This window comes from Benincasa hispida, chromosome 6, assembly GCF_009727055.1.
Source record: "Benincasa hispida cultivar B227 chromosome 6, ASM972705v1, whole genome shotgun sequence".
NCBI classification, from domain to species: domain Eukaryota; kingdom Viridiplantae; phylum Streptophyta; class Magnoliopsida; order Cucurbitales; family Cucurbitaceae; genus Benincasa; species Benincasa hispida.
In genome coordinates this window covers 6033509-6054699 of record NC_052354.1, presented here as the reverse complement: position 1 = coordinate 6054699, position 21191 = coordinate 6033509, and the positions used below count along the sequence as shown (strand labels likewise).

General features: G+C 38.5%; 1 protein-coding gene across 1 annotated transcript; it reads right to left on the bottom strand.

Moving 5' to 3' along the window:
* Window positions 1–1417: 1417 nt before the first annotated feature.
* On the bottom strand, window positions 1418–2345 carry LOC120079068 (ribulose bisphosphate carboxylase large chain-like). Its single transcript, XM_039033261.1, is given in 4 exon segments — window positions 1418–1522; window positions 1524–1682; window positions 1684–1944; window positions 1947–2345. Coding segments are annotated over 4 exon segments (924 nt in total).
* Window positions 2346–21191: the final 18846 nt, after the last annotated feature.

The following is a 21191-nucleotide window of genomic DNA, read 5'->3' as shown; positions in this document are numbered from 1 at the left end:
GGGAACTTGTAGATCAACCACATGGGGTTAAACCTATAGGTTGCAAATGGATCTATAAAAGGAAACGAGACCAAACTGGCAAGGTGTAAACCTACAAAGCCAGACTCGTGGCAAAAGGTTTTACCCAAAGAGAAGGGGTTGATTATGAAGAAATCTTTTCTGCTGTTTCCATGATAAAATCTATAAGAATACTTCTATCCATTACCACGTATTATGACTATGAAATATGGAAAATGGATGTCAAGATAGATTTTCTAACTGGGCATCTTGATGAAAGTATTTTTATGTCTCAACCAGAAGGGTTCATTGAACAAGGACATGAACAGAAAATCTGTAAGCTTAAACGATCCATTAATGGGTTAAAGCAAACTTCAAGATCCTGGAATATAAGATTTGATACTGCGTTCAACTCCTATGGCTTTGAACAGAATGTTGACGAACCTTGTGTATACAAGAAAATAGTCAACAAGATTGTAGCATTCTTAGTACTTTATGTTGATGATATCTTGCTCATTGGGAATGAGACAAGCTTCCTTGCTGACGTAAAGAGATGGTTAGCAACAAAGTTCCAAATGAAAGATTTGGATGATGCTCAATACGTTCTAAGGATGCAGATTTTTCGAAATCGAAAGAATAAAACCCTAGCATTATCTCAAGCATCTTATATTGACAAGATGTTATCAAGATATAATATGCAAAATTCCAAAAAAGTATGTTACCTTTTAGACATGGAATTCATTTGTCAAAGGAACAATGTCCTAAGACACCTCAAGATGTTGAGGAAATGAAAAGAATTCCATATGCATATGCAGTTGGAAGCTTGATGTACGCAATTTATGTACACATCTGACATTTGCTTTGCAGTTGGAATCGTCAACAGGTTTCAATCCAATCTAGGACACAGTAATTGGACTGCTGTCAAAAACATGCTCAAGTATCTAAGGAGAATGAGGGACTATATTCTTGTGTATGGACCTAAGGATTTGATCCTTACTGGATACTCTGATTTTGATTTCCAAACTAAAGTAGATTCAAGGAAATCTACTTCAGAATCAGTTTTCGCTCTCAATGGAGGAGCTATAATTTAGAGAAGCATCAAACAAAGTTGTATCGCTGACTTCACGATGGAAGCAAAATATGTAGCTGCATGTGAAGCCGCTAAAGAATTAGTATGGCTACGCAAATTCTTGGCTGACTTGGAAGTAGTTCCAGATATGCACCTACCCGTCATACTGTATTGCGACAATAATGGTGTTATTTTCAACTCAAAAGAACCAAGGAGTCCCAATTGTAGTATTGAGAGAAAGTACCATCTCATCAGAGAGAGTGTACACCGAGTAGACGTGATCCTTACTGATCCATTTATGAAGGCCTTCTCGACTAAAGTGTTCGAGGGTCACCTGGTTGGTCTAGGACTTCAAGCAACGTAATATAGGGCAAGTGGGAGAATTTCTATGGTATTAATGTTGCCTCCGTCGAATTGTAGTACAGAATCATCTCCAAAAATCTCGGTTAGAGCAGGGCATATGCCAAACGTGAATACCACCGGAAGCCACTGGCAGAACACCTGGTAAAGAGACCCAATCTTGAGTGAAATAAATACCGCGGCTTCGGTCTTTTTCAATAAAATCATCACGTAGTAAATCAACAAAGCCTAAAGTGATGTTTCTTTCCCCTTCGACGTTTACCTACTACGGTACCAGCGTGAATATGATCTCCACCAGACATACGTAATGCTTTAGCTAGTACACGGAAGTGCATACCATGATTCTTCTGTCTATCAATAACGGCATGCATTGCACGGTGAATGTGAAGAAGTAGACCATTATCTCGGCAATAATGAGCCAAGCTAGTATTTGCAGTGAATCCACCTGTTAAGTAGTCATGCATTACGATAGGAACTCCCAATTCTCTGGCAAATACAACCCTTTTCATCTCCTCATTTATTCGCATGTACCTACAGTAGCATTCAAGTAATGTCCCTTGATTTCACTTGTTTCAACCTGTGATTTATAAAAGGCTTCCGCACAAAATAGGAAACAGTCTCTCCAATGCATAAATGGTTGGGAATTCACGTTTTCATCATATTTGGTAAAATCAAGTCCACCGCGTAGACATTCATAAACTGCTCTACCATAATTCTTAGCGGATAATCCCAATTTTGGTTTAATAGTACATCCCAATAGAGGGCGACCATACTTGTTCAATTTATCTCTTTCAACCTGGATACCATGAGGCGGGCCGTGGAAAGTTTTAACATAAGCAGTAGGGATTCGTAAATCCTCCAGACGTAGAGCACGCAGAGCCTTGAATCCAAATAAATTACCCACAATGGAAGTCAACATGTTAGGATGAGTCCAATCCTAGGGCATTAACCTTTCCGGGAAGCCAGTCCTTTTACATAGCCATAATAGGCTGTTTTTTCGAAGTAGCTGCATAAGAGAGTGGGAGGCCGGTTTAGAATTAGCTACTAGAGAATAGGCCGCTAGAGGTATGAATTTGCTAACTGTTCAATTCACCAGTGTTCTGTTTGCAATTGAATGCATATCCTTTGTGATTGAATCAGTAAGTGGGTTCAAGACTTTATATACACAATTTTCAGTCAATAGTCTGACGAGAGGTCTTTTTTAGGCAAAAAAATTCTCTTTTTCTTCTTTGTTTGCTTAATAATAACATTTTCTAAATAAAGAGTAAGTGATGTTCGAGAACGCTTCTGTGCGGCGAATCCTTAATATCTAACTGAACAGAACTTTCTGTGATTATCAAAAAAGTATAGTATAGTACGTTCCGCGGCTTCAACAACCCTGCTCCATTAGGTAGCCACACCGAGGGGGCTAGAAGTGGGTGCCACCAGGAAAGACTTCCAATGTCTGCTTGGAGAATTACAAAATCCAGAGGAGAGCGACGTCTATCTTCGGGTTTTAAAAGCCCTGGAGCAGCATCCACACTAATGGGGCAACCCTACCTAATTCCAGGCACACAACATTTGGAAAAATAACAAGATAGAACTGATTCTACGAGGAAAGGACGACGTGCCATGATACTTTTCGTTTTGTCGAAAACAGCTTTGGTCTCTGGTGTTAGTTTCTTTTTTTTGGTGGTAGCGATACTTTTTCTCTCAAGCTACTGTATTAATCAATTAGCGGCAGGGGATACAATACAGGCTCTTTGTGGATCGGTTCGGGAGCAAGTAAAATGAACTACATTGGGATTGATTCTGAGATTGAATTGGTAGGTAAGTCAAACACAAGAAAGAAGTTCGACCCCAGCCCAACCGGTGTATGCATTCATAAAAGATGAAGTCCTACGTGATAAGCAAGAAGAAAAGGGTCCTACTACTCCCATTCATGAACAACCTGTAAGGGTAAGGCCAATGGCATAACAAAGACTCATGTAGTTAAAGAGCTACTACCTAGCGAGGTTCTTTCAGAACAGCTACTAATACAATGGCTAGTTGAGCAAAGCCAATCTCTTAAAAGGTCCCAGGTCTAGAAGTATGGCATATGTTGCAGATTTTCCGACGAGGAAGTAGTCGATTTGCTTGATTACGTCTACTTCTAAGACATAGTAATTTCTATTCCTACATGAATTAATTTATGGGAAGGGGTTTTGATTGATCAAAAAGAAGAATCTACTTCAACTGATATGCCCTTAGGCATGACCATACATAACATAGAAATCACACTTGGGAAGGGGGGACAATTAGCTAGAGCAGCAGGTGCTGTAGCGAAACTGATTACAAAAGAGGGGAAATCGGCCACATTAAAATTACCTTCTGGAAAATGCTGGGGTAAACCAAAAAAGTTTGGGTAGAGCCAGATCTAAATGTTGGCTAGGTAAGCGTCCTATAGTAAGAGGAGTAGTTATGACCCTGTAGACCATCCCCACGGGGGTGGTGAAGGGAGGGCCCCAATTGGTAGAAAAAAACCCGCAACCCCTTGGGGTTATCCTGCACTTAGAAGAAGAAGTAGAAAAAGGAATAAATATAGTGATAATTTGATTCTTCGTCGCCTTAAAATCAGATCTATTCGGCTTTCGCAGGTAGGCAGCTTTCCAGCCCATCTTTATGTGTTCATTTTGATGAAACTCATGCTAAACTAAAAAAGAAAGAAGAGAAAGAACTTGGAGTTGGCGCCTATATAACAGGTTGCTTGCTTACCAAGCCATCCCGCTTCGCTCCTCCAGTTCGATTATGATTCTTGACTTTACTTATTATTATAAAAACGACTCGCTATCAAAATGAAAGACGAACCAATTGATCACCCAATGTTCACCATGAAATCTTATGATCTTATACATACCCCGTACTTTCGAGATTTTTCATTAGGTACACCTAACGATGTTTTGGCATTGGTACTCTCTACCTTTGAACATCAGTATCCTTTTACTGAGATAACTATGAATGCTAGTGGAATCGAGCAGAATGTTCTGAGTTTAGGTCTAATGGTATCATTGTTTATCACAACTGGTAAGCTGCCACCAGGATTGTGAGAATCTACTGTGTGTAAAAGGACCAACGATGATTTATAGGGTATCTTTCCCTATTCGGAGGAGGAGCAGAAGAAGTTCTTTGGGAACTTTGATCAATAGGCCCGAAGAGGTATGTATTTTGTATTTGAATATGAATTCGTTTTTACTTTCTTTAACATCACAGAAACCAGTGATACGACGTCATTCGAATGTTCCTCTATGGTACAAACTTAGTGGATCAGGGCCCAGTCTCCTCCGTATGAGGGATTTATTGGGGAACCCCGAATATAAGACGGAGCTACGAAGCTCTGTAATGAAGGCTAAAGCCCTGGGGAGCAATACCTTTATCTACAATTATGATGAATCCACAAGGGTTGAATATACCCTAGCTCCATGCGTACCTTTGACAGGGAAAGATTGCTTTCTGCTCAAGATTGATGGTAATCGATTCACTATACCAATTGAAGGTGATCGGTTACCACTAGAAGGTAGATTGAATCGGAAACTCAGTCTAGCGGATGTATTCAGCAAGAGTGAGAGAATACGGAGCTTTAAGCTCTCATATGCATTAAATTATGCATATATTCGGGACCTACGCTTTGTTATTGTGATTTGTATTATTTATTGGTATTATGTGTATTCGTGTCCCCCTTCGACTGAATGAGCATCCATTTGCGTGGACATCCCCAGATTTTCAATTATTAAGAAACGTGCTTTCTGATACCTACCTAACTCATGTTTACTCTTTACATCCTACTGTGAATAGCCCATGCCCATGCGGTGAGCCACTCAATCAAACAGCAAGGGATCTCTTTCCCCTCAACTCTTTTGATCCTCTAAATATCAATCATAAACCTGTTTTGAATCAAAAAACATGTTTAATATTGTATTTTCCCTCTATGTTTCTCAAAATTTTATTATATATATATATACTCTCACTGAAGTTTTAGTCCAAGTGGAAGATTGTTGGAAATGTCCAAAAACCCGCAGTTCGTAAATTATGTGTTAAACATTCTATTTATCAATAAAATATTATTGAATATTTTATTCAAATAAAGTTATTGATATTGCATTCTATTATGAAAATCGAATAAACATATCCATGGCTATAATATGAATACTTTAACTTTATGGAATGACATAAAAAGGATCAAGTTAATCGTATATAGCCTAAATGGTCTATAAGTATATGGAAGAAATTGGGTATCTCATCCTAGTAACATTATTGGATGCGACCCATTTTCTATAGGTAATACAAATGATGTGATCCACAGATCATTCATGTAGAGACATTGAGTGGGGCCATCCTATGCATTGAGTTTGCATAAAGTCTGGACCATGAAATAGTCATTGTTCTCTATAATGACCATTTACTATTAAAACTAACTATTTCATACTAAAGTAACCTAGGATAACTCGATTTTAATTCTGAGCTAGCTATGAACTCCTGTTTATTCAGGATTATCCTTTGATCTGCATGGGTGAAGTAGTCCAACAACACTACTCAATAAGCCTTCCATTTTGGGGATAAGACCGGATAGATAGCTGGGCACATAGCCCTGCGAGATGGAATTCACTTCTACCCGTTTTAGGGTTAGCAGATAGGTTGTTCTCTTAAGTGTTGATTCTAGGTCTTGAACAATCAGGCCCCGCCTTCTCATGATAGAGAAGGACATGATTCATAGGTGGTATTATGAATCAATTGTTCATTAGAAGGTCAGTGGGAACTTAAGGAACAAGATGTATTCACAGGGGTAAAACTGTAATTTTGACCTAGCGTTAAATACGAACAACCTGTGAAGTATCGACTTACTGATTATGGTTAATAGGGACAAAAATACATCTACAATAAGGAGAATGCAACTATCGAGCTATAGTGGTATGTCTTGATGGTTTGAAAAGTAATTAATTCGGTTTAAAGAGTTTAACCAATTAATACAAATCGTTGGAGCTCATGATCTGTAGGTTCAATAGGTCTCTCTACTAGCTCATAAATTGGAATAATGAATTGAGTAACTGATTGGAGGAATTTTAATTTTAGGGTTATGAATTTGAAATGTTCAAATCAGTTTTAGGGTTTATCAATTGATTGTATACGATGCAATTAAAATGTTTAATTTAATCAAAATTAAAACGAGATTGAAGAATCAATTGATTTAAACATTGATTTTGAATCAAATTGGTCGAATTTATGTTTTATTAATTTAATATTAAGATATTAAACTAATTAAATTAGTTTTATTTGAATTAATTATATAAAACTAAAATTTAAATAAAATAGTTTTATATAAAAGAAAAACCAATTTAATTGAAATTGATCTTTGAGTTAGTGGATTTTCCCCAAAAATTGGAAAAATCCACTAACAAATATTTATGGTGTTTTATCACCAAAATCCACCGAGAAGTCTTCAATGAATACAAAGTAGGAGTTGCCCTACATGCAGCCATGTTTTAATGCATGAAAAAGCTCTATATAATGAAGCTTCATGCATGGAAATTGAAGGGAGACTAAGTTCTTTATCCTTACTGCTGTAAAACCGAAACCCTACTCCACCTTCACTGGTTCATCTTCAATTTAGCTTGATTAGAGTGTTTCCACCACAAATTCCTTCTTAAGCATAATTGAGAAGATCTTGTTGGTGGTCTATTTGAAGAATACAGCACAAACTTGTGGAGATTCTGTTGAAATCATGAAGAGAACTATGAAGGTATATGTCATGTCCAACCCCTCTTTTGAAAACTTCATGAGTAGCATGTTTAAAACTCAAATTAAATATATTTTAAGTGCTTATTGATTATGAATTCTTCCGTTGCATGTAATATTTCTCCGTAACTTTCAGGGTGACAGCAAAAATATAAACCAGATAACCCAATTCTAAGTATGCATGGCTTTTATTTTGCAAAAGCAATGACCTAAAGATGAATGAGAGATAAGATTTTTTTTTTAATTTGGCTAAAGTCATGATCATGCTTTCCTAACGTTCTTTCATGCAAATTTTTTTACAGGAAGAGTGCGTCATAAACTATCATGATAACAATAGAGCAAACAGCCTAGCAAGGCAGTAAAACACACAAGCATTGTCCGAGCACAACGCTCAAAGACCCCAAGCTAAAATATAACTACCCAACAGGTACCCCACCCCCAACTTAAAATAATACGTTGTCCCTAATGTATCTTAAGTATAGCTAAACAAAAAGTAAGGGAATAGAAACCTCCCCTGAAAACGTAGTTGTGCACGGGATGGTAGTGGTAGTAGGTTTGCCTCTAAAAAAGATGCTTCTCTCTTCTAGGTCGTCCCTACAAAACAAAAACAAAAAGAAACCTAATTTAGAAAACAAATAAATAAAGTAATAAATTTTATTACTTGGCTCCCTCCAGGAAGGGCAAATTTTTAATGTTAGTTATTGTGACCTGTCCCCTGTCAAGACATAAAGAAATTCTCGTATTTCTCTGGTCCCTTCTTGGATGAGTGTATATAGCTCGGTAAGGCTATTAGGGTCTTCATCTTTTAAAGAGAGCCAGACGTTGAATTTGATATTTTTCATATTAGTCAAAAAAGGTTAAAAAAAAAAGGATCAAAAGACCCAAGTGACCCAAAAGAGTTGAAATAAATAAAAACTCAATAGATTCTTATGAACAAGAAGAACAAAACTAAAAAAATATATGATATACCAGAGGCTGAAACAGGGCGAGGTTTTTCAACCTCTAACTCTATCACCTGGAAACCGACAATTTTAGGCTCAAATTCTTCATAGTCCTCAAAAATTGGCTCTAGACATGGCATGCTATCCTCCATCTCATCCTTGATGTCGACGTAGGTTACCTCATCATTGCACGTCTCTGTAGTGTCATAGGATGTGAGCATCAGGGATTCACATCCTCTTTCAACTGAATCAAAAGAACGAGTGATTGAGTCTCTTAAACTCTGAAGATCGATTCCAACCTCAGTTTGAAAACTCCTGGAGGTCACGGATCTCCTGTTAAAAAACAAGATTGTTAATAGTAAGTTATCTAATCACATCTTCTAGTGACATACCTGAGTCGGCGGTATGAGCATGCATCGACATGCTGGATGTGGCATGGTATGGATTGTAGTGAAACTGGTCCCATCCTAGGTTTCCATAGTGACGCACTCCAAAAGTGTGTTATTTGGGCTTAGAATTTAGTTAGTATTATGCTTAATATGAGATCTTTGATGCTTTTTATGTTTAATTGTAGGAAATCGAGCAATTGGATGGGAACAAGCAATTTTGGAGGATTAATGGCCGAAATACCCTAAGAAGGTCAAAACTTGACCTAGGGCAATGACCGTGGAGAAAAAAGAAAGAAAAGATAAAGATGAAAGGTAGGGCAGCGTCAAGCAAGTGTTGCAACGCTGTAGACCCGAGAAGGTTGAAAAATAGGGGAGCGTCGCAATGCTGCTTGCAGCTTTGCGACATTACGATTAGAAGAGGCGCGTTATGCTGAAATTAGCGTAAGCGTTGCAATGTTGGCTCACAGCTTCACGACGTTGCGACTGATTCCTATAAATACAATGTTGCACCGAACTGATTAGGGGAGCCATTTTAGGGCTGGTTTTTGGAGCATAATTGGATATTTCTGCGAGGCCTCCCTTGGGAGTGTAATTCTGGACAGAGGCGGCATCTCAGAGCTTCAAAGGATCAAATATTTGAAGAGTTCATTGGGTTGTGATTCCAGATGCGAGGACTAGAGTCAAGAACACGACTTGTAATTTCTTCCCTCTTTTATTTTCCGTTCCTTTATGTTTGGAAACCTCACGAATGGTCTATGTTTGTGTTATAACCATGAATGACTGATTTGTGTTTCTAAGGTGTTGATTTAGTTTTATGGATTACTCAAACTAAATTAGTTCTTTCTTAGATTGAATTTCTACATAATTATTTTAGTGTGCTTGTTCTTAATGCTTTTAAATAATTGACCGTTGTTTGAATGTTCTTTACTTAATGTCTTGCTTGAGAGAGATGGCTTTAGGTTAGATCTAGCATGTTAAACTATTAATCAAGTATGCATGAGAGTGATAGGAGATTAATAGAGATTGTCGATGGAGGAGGTTAATGTTGTAACTAATCAAGCAATAGTAGAGATTTAGCTTGATGGTTTGCAACACCTTTGCTCAGATTACCCTTTTAACCTGAAAGAGAATGTGATGGCAACAGTTACCAATCCTTTTGTTGGCACTTACTGCCTACTAACTTGCTTTACCTGACTTAGAATCCGTGAAATACATTCATACTTATAAACATGCTAAACAGAGTAAACAGAAAACCACAAATCTCATATCAACAGGCTTTCATAGAACTACTCAACTGTACAACTTATGTATATGCAAAATTGGTCCCTACATGACAAGACTCATATGTACTAGCATTTACAAACCAACACCTATACTTTCTTCAATTTGAGTCATTCAGTGGTAGAGCAGCAACAGAGTTGTCTTTTGGGGAGTGACTGCTGCCTGGGAAGGAAAACATTTAAAACAGAGTGAGCTACTAGCCCAGTGAGTGACTTAATTTAAAACATAACATAAAACTTATGCTTAAACTGAAAGCTAATAACTAAAATCGAATACTAGACAAGCATTCATGTCTGTATAACTTAAAACTTAACATCTTTGAAAGCATAGGTGATCTGATCCTCAGTTGGGAAAGAACCCTTTTGTTCATCTCCAACTGTCAATCCAACTTACATAATACCTTCTAAACATATCATATCTGGAAACATATCTATGTACATCCTTAGCTGGGAGAGAGAGGCTCTTTTGTTCAACTCCCCAATCATAACCTAGACTAAGGTGTGGACTTTTTTGCCATCACCTTTCAACTAATCTTCATTTAAGGGAGAGACCTTTTTGCTCAGCCCTCTATGTTTACTTTCATTTGAGGGAAAGACCTTTTTGCTTAGCCCTCCATACTGCTATTTTTTAAGGTGAGACCCTTTTGCTCAACCCTTTATCCTAACCTTCGTCTAAGGGAGAGACCCTCTTGCTCCACCCTTTGTCATAACCTTGTACTTATCATACATGCACATAGAGCTATAATGGATTATTTCGTTAAGGATCATAACTAAAAAAGAGCCCAAATACCCTTTTCCTCGTGCTTCAGTATTAAGCTGTTCATACATCATAAGGAAATACTTTCATAGAAAGACTTACTGAACATGGTATCATAACACCCAGCATTAATGAGGACTCTATTTTAGATTCATGCTCATAAACATCAAGAGCACATAACTAGAACATACTATGTAGCTTATAACTAGCATACGTTCATAGTCATAAGGAAATGTATTGCTAAGGAGCTAGCATGCATTACATACGTCATGCTTTATAACATCATTAATTTGCATGCATTGGAATGAGTTTGCTTGGTAAACTCCTTACAAAAAACTATCATAAGATTAGTCATTCATTTAAAACATAGATTGCTAAAGCATTCATAAAATATTTATAAATCGTTTAAAGTCACCCATAGTCTTTTGATAATCCTCTCAAGATTAGTGAGCTTCTCCTATTGATGTCACCCTATGGACACAATAATATACTTAGCTTACTAGTAATGGTCTCCCCGAGACTAACTCTTCATATTTATGCTCACATTGTTTTTAAGATAGGGATCTTACCTACCAATGTTGGCTTCAGTAGGTGTTGAACACTTAGAACTTTTCCCTCTTGGTGTTAAACTTCACTATGCGGCAACAACCAATCTACTACACTAACCTTGCACTAATTGCAACACCTAGGTGCTCACCTTGCTGCCCATTAACGCATGCATATCCTCCCATGCATCCCAACCCTCAACACATGCCCTCATGGCCTTTTGATCAGCTTAATGCACAACCTAGCATTGTCCACATGTGGTGAGCTGCTTGCCAATTCTTCCCAAGCAGCTGCCTGCTTGTTCGAAATTTCCATATTCAAATTATAATTCAAATAACTAATTTTCCAAGCCTTTTCTCAAGAAATTTCCTTCTACAACCTCAAAATGGTCTTAACATGCTTACATTAAAATTTGAGCTCATAATTTCTTGTGGTTTGGCTAGAAACTTCAAATCTTCAACACTGGCTCAAATTTACTTGAGAGCTCAACCTTTCTATAGATTTCTCAATTTTCACCTCAATTCACTTGGGATTTTCTTCCAGCAACCCTATATCAACAACTAGACTCACTCAGGGTTTAGATGGCTTTGAAATCACTCAAGTAGCATGACTAGATTGTTTAAACCATCCTTTTGAAGTCAACCCTTCTATTTATATTACAATCTACATGCCATGCTTTATCCACTAAGCTTCCACATCGGCCCACTAAGTGGGATTACTTGTCCTGATCATGATGGCTAGCTGGTTATGTGTCTAATCTTGCTGAAATCTCCTTACAAATCAATGCAAGTCTCCTCTTGATCCTTATTGTCGCAAGAAAACCCCGATGTCGCACACCAATCCATATCGCATTTCATTGTCACTTCTCATTGTCCCCATGACTTGGCTTGCTCGCTACTTCCTTGGCCTTCCCTTAGCCACAAGGTGTTGTATTGTCACATACCTCATAGGCCACCAGCTGCTAGATTATCGCAAGGCTCAACATAACCTCTCAAGGTTGAATTATCGCACGACTAACACTAAGGCAAGTAACCTCTCGGCCATTGCCCACACTCATGGTTACACATAATCATCACATGCACCATCGCATGCCTTGTCCAACATATTTGCTTAGGGTTGTCGCCTTGGCTCCTAGGCGTGCACACCATCATCTACTATCAACCCTCACTTCTGCCTTCTACTCGTGTCCATGCCCAGCCACACCATCGCCCAAGCCACGCCCATTCCTTGTCATCTCATCTCATCAACACTCGGCCATACTTAGCCACCAAATGGACTCGCCTAACCTCAAAAGGCATGATCATCGCCCATCAAGTTTCTTCATCGACGGCCATGGCAAGGCCAATGCCCAAAGCATCCACGCCTATTTCCAACACTTAGCCAAAATTTCCACTTGCTAGGCCATACTCTAAGCTACCCGAGTACAAATCTTCCAACACTTAGAATTTTCTTCCTTCACTCTTCTTATCCTTTTAATTTCCTACAATATAACAATATCACATATCTATTAAGTACATTTAAGTAGGGAAGTAGGGTTCGAGGTTTACATGGTTAGTTATTAGAAAGGGTTGAGCTCCAAAGAGGATACCTGGACTTAAGACTCCTAGGTCTATAATTTGCATGAAATCAATCTAAGGTAAAAAAAAACAATTAATTTGGTTTAATCCATTTAACGAAATCATACCTTAGAACGTGCCTTTGTCTAGTTTCGCCCTAGTGTTATCTTTTTCTTGCTTTTTAGGATTAGATTAATTAGATTCTTATCACAGTCTGGTCCCTTAAATAAAATTAGAAGGATCTCTGAATAGCCTAAAGAGTTAAACCAATTCCTCAAAGGATGATACTCGGTCTCCTGACCGTTTTACTATACTATAACTTGACGCGTGCGCTTGTGCCATCAAGTTGTCTAATCACATCTTCTAGTGACATACCTGAGTTGGCGATGTGAGCATGCATCGATATGTTGGATGTGGCGGGGTATGGATCATAGTGGAACTAGTCCCATCCTAGGTTTCCATAGCCATAGGACAACTCCCATCTAGGCCGATGGAAATCATCCATATAGCTAGGATACCCTCCCATGGAGTAATCTCGTGGCATAGGGCTCCACTGCAAACTTGGACTTTTTTTCTTAGGGTGATCAATCCTGCGGGTTACCTGAAAATCAATCAACTAACCAAAGAAGTTAACTCAGCAAGTTGACCTTGAAGGTCACAAACCTCGTCACTAAGTCGAGATGCTCCACTCAATTGTCCCCATCCTTGTTGATGATATTTATCCATGTTTAGACTACTGACACAAAAAGAAAAATAAATCAAAAGCAAAAGAATACTCTAACTAAAAATTTAACTAACAGAACATCAATGGCTTCCCCGACAACGACGCCATTTTGACAGAGTCTTTTCCGGTGTCATTTAATTCCCAAAAAGGACTACTGATCAAAAGAAACTTTATATATTGAACTACTCCTATTACTACTAAAACGTAGCAATAGTGATAAGTCCGAGTCGATCCTCAGGGAAGCGCAATTTGTTTCGTTAAATTAATTTCCTAACTAGAGAGGTAAATGGGAGGTTTTGGCATGGAAGAGATAAATGTGTGAAATTGAAATAAAAATGGTAAATCTAATTTAGGATAGGGCCCTATTTAATTTCTAGAGCAAAAGAGAGAATCCTATGCAATTCCTTTCATTAGGCACCAATTAATTGCACTGAGTCTGTCAACCCTTCATCCTATTAGAGAATCTAACAACCCAATTAGCCAAATTCGATATTAAACTAAATTAGCCCTAATTTAATTTACAACTCTTATTTTTTAGTGAAATACAAGTTAAAACCAAACTACATTACAAAAGGGTTCAATTGTTGAGACATATTACAAGCCGAAAAAGATATGTCTTATAGCATGATTTATTTGGAAAGATTAAATTAGGGCATACATGAGTTTGGTAAGAAAAACTCTAGACTTTACACATGCGATCCTAATTTGTGCAACAAAATCAATTAATTTATGCATAGGCTATGACGATTTTGCAAACAAGAATTTAAATAAACTATTTTGTCAAATCAATTCATAAAAATCCCATTAAGATTCAATCAAATCATTCCAAAGAGTTCACAACATTTTAGTTGAGCTAACTAGAAATTCATCAAGAAATTAAACATAAGGCTTTTTCTCAAAGAAAATTAGATAGAAGTTACCTCTTAATTCATAGAAAAACTCAAAATAAACATCCAATCCATCAATTACAACCCAAAATAAAGAGAAAAACTAACCTAAAGACACTAAATTCTGAAGGGAAAAGAAGGAGAATGAAGGTTAATCTTAGCCTCTATCAATTTGACCCCCTAAATTCAACATGTCTTGACCTAGAAGTGAATGGAGGTATATATAGAAAGTGGTGCAGCGTTGCAATGCTTGGCAAATATGCCATCAGCATCAAGGAGGCGTTGTGCCAAACGGAGCGTCGAAATGCTAGGAGTAGCATTTCAATGCTACCCCGCACATCAAGCTACTACCTTTTAGCATCAAGCGAGCGTATGACCTAGGAAATCACGAGCGTTGCAACGCTTCAACAGGAGCATTTTGGTTTTTTCAACTCCTTTGAAGCCAAGATGCTCAAATCAACTCCAAATTGCTCCAAATTAACCCCAATTTGCTTCGAATCACCAATTCTACCTTATGGTTGCTTGATACCTACAAAATAGCACAATAAACACATAAAATCTAATAATAAGCCCAAATTAAGCTAGGAATAATAGCTCTTTTTTAGAGCTATCAATGTTCCATACTCATTAGTGACAACTTGCTAAGTTGGGATATCAAGTTTTGACGGAACATTTGCAGCTGGTATATGTGATTAGTTACTTTCTTTGCATCAATAAAAGCATTTGGTAACTGATTTACTATATTTTGCAAATGAATTGTCTTCTGAACTTCAAGTTTACATTACGGAGATCTAAATGAGATAATCGCTACATTTCACATAATATTTTTTTCCAACTTATTAATTCATCCCTCTAATGTTGGAAAATTTATCTCATTAAAATGAAAATCAGTAAATTGTGCAGTAAATACATCATCCGTCAGGGGTTTAACGTATTTGATAATTGATGGGGAATCATATCCAGTATCTATTCCTAACCTTCTTTGAGGACCTATTTTAGTACGTTGTGATCTGGAACAATTGGAACGTATAATGCACATTGAAAAATTCTCAGATGGAATATATTTAGCTCATGGTCATAAGCTAATTGTAATGCCAAGTACTTATGATAAGCTACTAGTGTAATGCGTACAAGTGATGTTGCAAGCAAAATAGCATGTCCCCCATGCAGATGTAGGAAGTTTAGTGTGATACCTTCAGCTTTACAGGATTTCTTCAAAGAGAGAAAGTAGCTAAAAGTACAAGCTTGAGGGAAGAAATTTTGTTAAACTATGCTTTAGAAGAAGAAATTTTCTAAGTGTTGGAAGTATAGTAGGTTAAGAGCCCACAATTTGGCTAAGTATAGGAATAAGCGTGGATGTTCTCTTAGGCGTGGACCTTGCCATGGGCATGGATATGGGAGCCACAGGCGTTGGTTTGTCTTTAGAAGTTAGATAAGTCCATTTGATGGCTAAGTGTTGACCGTGAAAATGGTGGCCAAGCGTGGATGCAACCTAGGTGATGTCATGTGCAGGCCAAGGTGACAACATTGGATGCATGAAGACACCATGCATTGTGGTGCACGACTAGGAATGGCACCAAGTGTTGGGGTGTGGCACTCGCAAGGCAAGGGACGGGCATTAAGTGACACTATGCCTGCACATGAGAACGCTAGCCGAGGCGTTGGCGAGTGGGCTATTATGCATTGGCATGAGGTTAGGCGATGATGACAGCCTTAGGTAAGGCGATGAGCTAGGTAGGCATTGGTCTAAGGGCATACAGCCAGGCAAGGCACTGGCAGACACACAAGAGGAGGTCGGTTGACGTTAGGCATTGCGCGGGGGTGAATGCATGGTTGCATGCATAGGGATACGCTGGTATAGGCTCAAAGCCTGAACACGAGGACGTTGGGCATGCGTAAGGCGTGTGGTTGAGGGCTAGGCAATGTCAAGACCATGATGTGCCAAGGAGCTATGTGATACCAAAGCTGTGCTGGGAGCTATGCGATGCTTAGAAGAAAAGGCCATGGTAAGGGAAGTTAGAGGTTGGATTTAAACTAGGCGATGGCAAGTTGAACGCATGAGGGGAAGTTGGACGCATGAGGTGGGGCTGAAACAACCATGCGTTTAAACATATGCGTTGATGTGAGGAGTTTTGGAGGACAAGTCGGGGGACAACACAATGGATACATGAATTTACCAAAGAAAGCACCAGACAACCATAGAAGGAGGTGGCTGCATAATAAGACATACAAAGGAGACATATGCGTTAGGCATGGTTTGGGAAAGAAACTCAAACCCGTACAAGTAGATGGTGTCAAGGACCCTTATGTTGGACAATGCATGGGGCTAAGACTTAGATTTTCCATGCAGTCCAGATGGCATGCATTGAGGGTTAGGTGTTGATGATAAGAAACTTCCCTAAAGCCTATAAATACCCAAAGGGCTTCATTCCGGAATGTAAATCAGAAACTCTCTAAAAAAGGACTTAGAAGAGAAGAGGGAGACCCATTTAGGCATTGAGGGAAGTTCAGCAGGTGTTGAGGAAGGTTCCCTAGGCGTCCAAGGTGCTGTCTGGGTGTTAAGATTACACCCAGGCATTGGGAGAAATTCTCACAGCATAAAGACCGATGCACCAACTTCAAACGAGGAGTTTTCTCAACCTACTCGTGCAAATCAGGTGATTCTTGAGCCAAAATCTCATAATTTGAGTGTAGTTTATATCTAAGGGCTACTATAAGGAAATTCTAGGATAAGGGTTGTCAAAATTTAAGGAAGCCGAGAGGTGTTCACATAAGTCATTGCAGCCGAGCAAGGTGGGGTAATTTTGAGCTTCTGAGCTCTTGATTTGGAATCTGAAGCTCAAATATTAAGGTAATTAAGTTAATACAACAATTTTGTAGAAGGAAGTGTCTCAAAATAAGCCTAAAGTAATGAGTAATATGAGTTTTAAAATGAATATGGAAATTAGGGTTTGAAGAGGGAGCCAGGAGGAATTAGGGAACTTACGAGGAAAGAAGGGTTCCTAGAAATAACTGTGAGTGGTATTCTTTTAAGGTATTAAGAATATCTTTTAGATTCTATGTTTATGTTATGAATGAATAGCTAGAACGAGAACTTGTGACTGAGATGGTCAGGGGTTAACAAATCTAGTTCCTGAGCTCAGGGAAGAATCTCACAGGATGGTCATAGGGCCATGAGGCCTAGGAAAGGATATGATTGCAACAGTTATCAACCCTTTTTTTTACACTTACTGCCTACTAAATCTAGCGGAAAATAACTCTGATACCAATGTATAAACTCATATATAGTGGATGCCTCTTAGGCCAAAATTTATTAATTCAGAAGCACAACATATTTAGTAAATACATTATTAGTTTCACAAGTCTCGATGCCCAAAACCCTAGTCCCTAAATGAACAACTGTAACATGTGTACAATATTTACAGTAACCACTTAAATAGACGGGTTACAATATCTTTGTCCTTTAGTGGCAGAGCAGATGCAGGGCTATCTCCTGAGGATTTGACCGCTACCTTGGGGAAAGGAAAACATGTGAAAACAGGGTGAGCTTGCTAGCTTAGTGAGTGACTTAAGAAAGATAACTGATTCTCATGCAAAAGTCTCAATAAATAGATTAAATTGAAATATAAACTTCTACAGTAACCTTATACTACAGTATAAACGTTTTCCAAGCATAAAACATGTGAAGTTATTTTTATCAGAAAACATTAAAATTGTTCCTTAGTTGAGAATAACCCTGTTGTGGTTAAATCCCAACGTTAACTGCTAGTCAAGAGAGAACCATTTTGCTCAATCTCTGACTTTAACTACCTACGTGCATGTGACCATACTAAGTACCGTCATACCTTAGGTACTTCTACTCAGATACCTTCTCTAAACTTGTCCTTCAGTATCGAGCTGCTCGGATACCTTCTCAAATGTCCTTCGGTATTAAGTTGATCGGATACCTTCTTAAATATATTTCGGTATCGTGTTTCAATTAAGACTAGTCATAAAATCACTTTCTCTTTAAAGCATGTAAAGCATACCGCATAGAAAACATGTCTTTAAAGATACTAATGCATTCTTGGTGTATTTAAACACACATAAATAGTTTTTCAATAAACTTTCATACATGGCATGCGTTTAAAACATAACTCATGGTTTTCTTGGAAATTACTTTGTAAAACTAGCTGGCATGAGAATAATCTTTCCTTAAAACATGGTTTCTTTTTAAAACATTGTAAATATTTAGTCAAATATTTTAGTCACTCACCTTGATCGTCTAGGAACTTTTCTCTCTAGAAGTTCTTTGTTTACCTCGGGCTCCCTTTTGAACCCCTAAAATTAAGATTCAATTTAAAGCTCAGATTATTCATAGTTCTAAGACTTATCTTGTGATACTTCCTTCTATAAACATGCTCTACCATGTCTCAGGAAGTTTACCTTAATTCTGAGCTTAGAACTCTTCGTGGTTTGGCCGAAATCTTCAAATATTCAAGACTAGCTTAAGCTTACCCGACAGCTTGACCCTTCTGCCCTTTTCTCCGTTTCCAGCTCGATCCCTTGGAGCTTCTTCTCCGACAGCCCTACCTTGAAAACTAGACTCGCGAAGCTTTCAAGTGGCTTTGGAATCACTCAAAACGCACGAGTATACTGGGAGAACTTCTCCTCCCAAGTTGATGTTATTTCTAGACTTCACTGCATAACTGCGTCTCCTGTTGAAACTTTATGACCAACGCATAGATTTTGCTATCAACGCAAAGTTTAATTAGCTTTCCCACTCTTCTTAATGTCTTTTGAATTATGATCTGAAAAGAAGTCCTTGGCCCTATTTATAGGCGTCCAAAAACTCTCCAAGGCCGACACCTCCTACTTGGCCGCATGTCCAAGTGTCTTTTCCTCACACTATCAATGCAGCCTTCAATCACCACAAACTAAAGTTTCCTCCTCTTCATTAGCCAACACAAAATGCTCAATTTTGCATGTTCTCTTGTGCGTCCACCTCATTTGCTTAAGGCTTAATATTTCCTTCCAATAAGCCACATGTCTGGATGACGACCTTGCATGCGTCTATCCAATCTCATATGCGGTCATCTAACCACAAATGCAACCCATCAAAATGCCGCAACCTTCCTATGTCCGGACACCATCATCCAGCGCATGCGTCCATTCAATCTTTCCTTGTGCATCTAATTGACGAACTTAGTCACTTATGCTAGATGCTCGCAAGCTAATCTTTGGCCGCATATCCTTTCCTTTCGCATGGCTTACCTTTGCTCTATGCGCTCAACTAGGATAATGACCAACACTTCTTCAATGCATATTACTAGCTTGTCCTATGCGCCCACAAGCCCTCGAATGTCCAATGCATAGCACATGTCCAACGCATAGCACATCACCAACGCATAGTGTTGCCGCATACCGTCGCGTAGCACTGTCGCATCCATCGCATCCATCACTGCATACCATCACATAAAACTGCCGCATCCATCGTTGCATGCCTCCATCACCGCATGCCCCTATCGCCGCATGCCTCGCACCGCATCACCGCATGCCCTCACATCACTGCATGCCTTTGCACCGCATCACCGTATACTACCAACGAATTTCCTTCGGCCGCATACATGCATACCATCGTGTCCAACGTCAAGCACCCTTGGATGTGCAACTTGAGGCTGCCGCATGCGTTGTTCTAACCTCTCAATACATTTGGCTGCTACATGAGTTGTTCTAACCTCTCAAGACATTGAATGCGTTTCTCTTGGCCACACTTTGGCTTCCTTCAATGCCCCAAATAACCTCTAAATCATCAAGGCCAACGCATGGACAACACTTAGTCAATTTTCTTGCTTCCAACGTATGGGTTATACTTGGCCAATTTTCTAAGCTTTTGCCAAGAGTTAAGTTTTCAAATTCACACTTTTCTTCTAATTTTTCACCCTTTTCTCTACCATTATACATTAGTTTCCACATCAACCTACTCACCATACTGGTCTCAGTAGGGAACATACTCAAGTAGAGAAATTAGGGTCCAGGGTTCACAGTCAAAGAGTCGACGAGCCTAGCCTCTGAGTCCATAAGAGGAGGATCTATGTGCACATAGGAGATAAAGTGGTTATGATGAGTTCTAGTTTTAATTATCTACCGTGTGTGTAGGTAAGATAGAGGACAAACTCACTCAGGATTGAGGTTTGAAGACTTAACCTCGTAATATGATATGCTTATATTGTTATGAGTTGAAAAAGACTTGTTAAGCTGTTACCACTCTCTGGCTCATGCTTTTCTTTCATGTTTCTTTTGCAGGTAGCAGAAGAGTCCAGGTTCCTATGAGAAACCGAGGTTGCCATAAGTTAAAAATGTTATAAGATTAGTTTTAGCTGAGGTAGGGCGAGCGGTTGTAAAACCTTTAAATGTTTATATGAAATGATTATTCAAATGAGTTATGCTTCTAGTTGTTTCCATAAATTCTGCTTTAAGTTTAAATGAGTAAGATTAGATGGGCAGTAGATATCGGAAAAGGGTGGCATCTGCCATCCTTGGCAACTGCCGTCCTCACGCCTCCTTTTGGGTTCTAAAGGTGAACACGGGAGGGGATGTGATGCTTAGCTCTAATAGGCAATGGTCTAGCAATTAACTGCAAACATTTTATGAATAATTCTGCTAAACCATTGTGTGTATGAACATGAGCTACATGATTTTCAACACTTATCCCAATTGACATACAATAATTATTAAAAGCTTGAGATGTAAATTCACCAGCATTATCAAGACGAATTATCTTAATTGTATAATCAGGAAATTGTGATCTTAACTTAATTATTTGAGAAAGTAATCTTGCAAGTGTAAGATTTCATCTTGATGATAAGCATACATGTGACTATCTGCTGGATGCATCTATTAATACCATAAAATATCTAAACAGTTAACTTGGTGGGTTAATAGGTCCACATATATC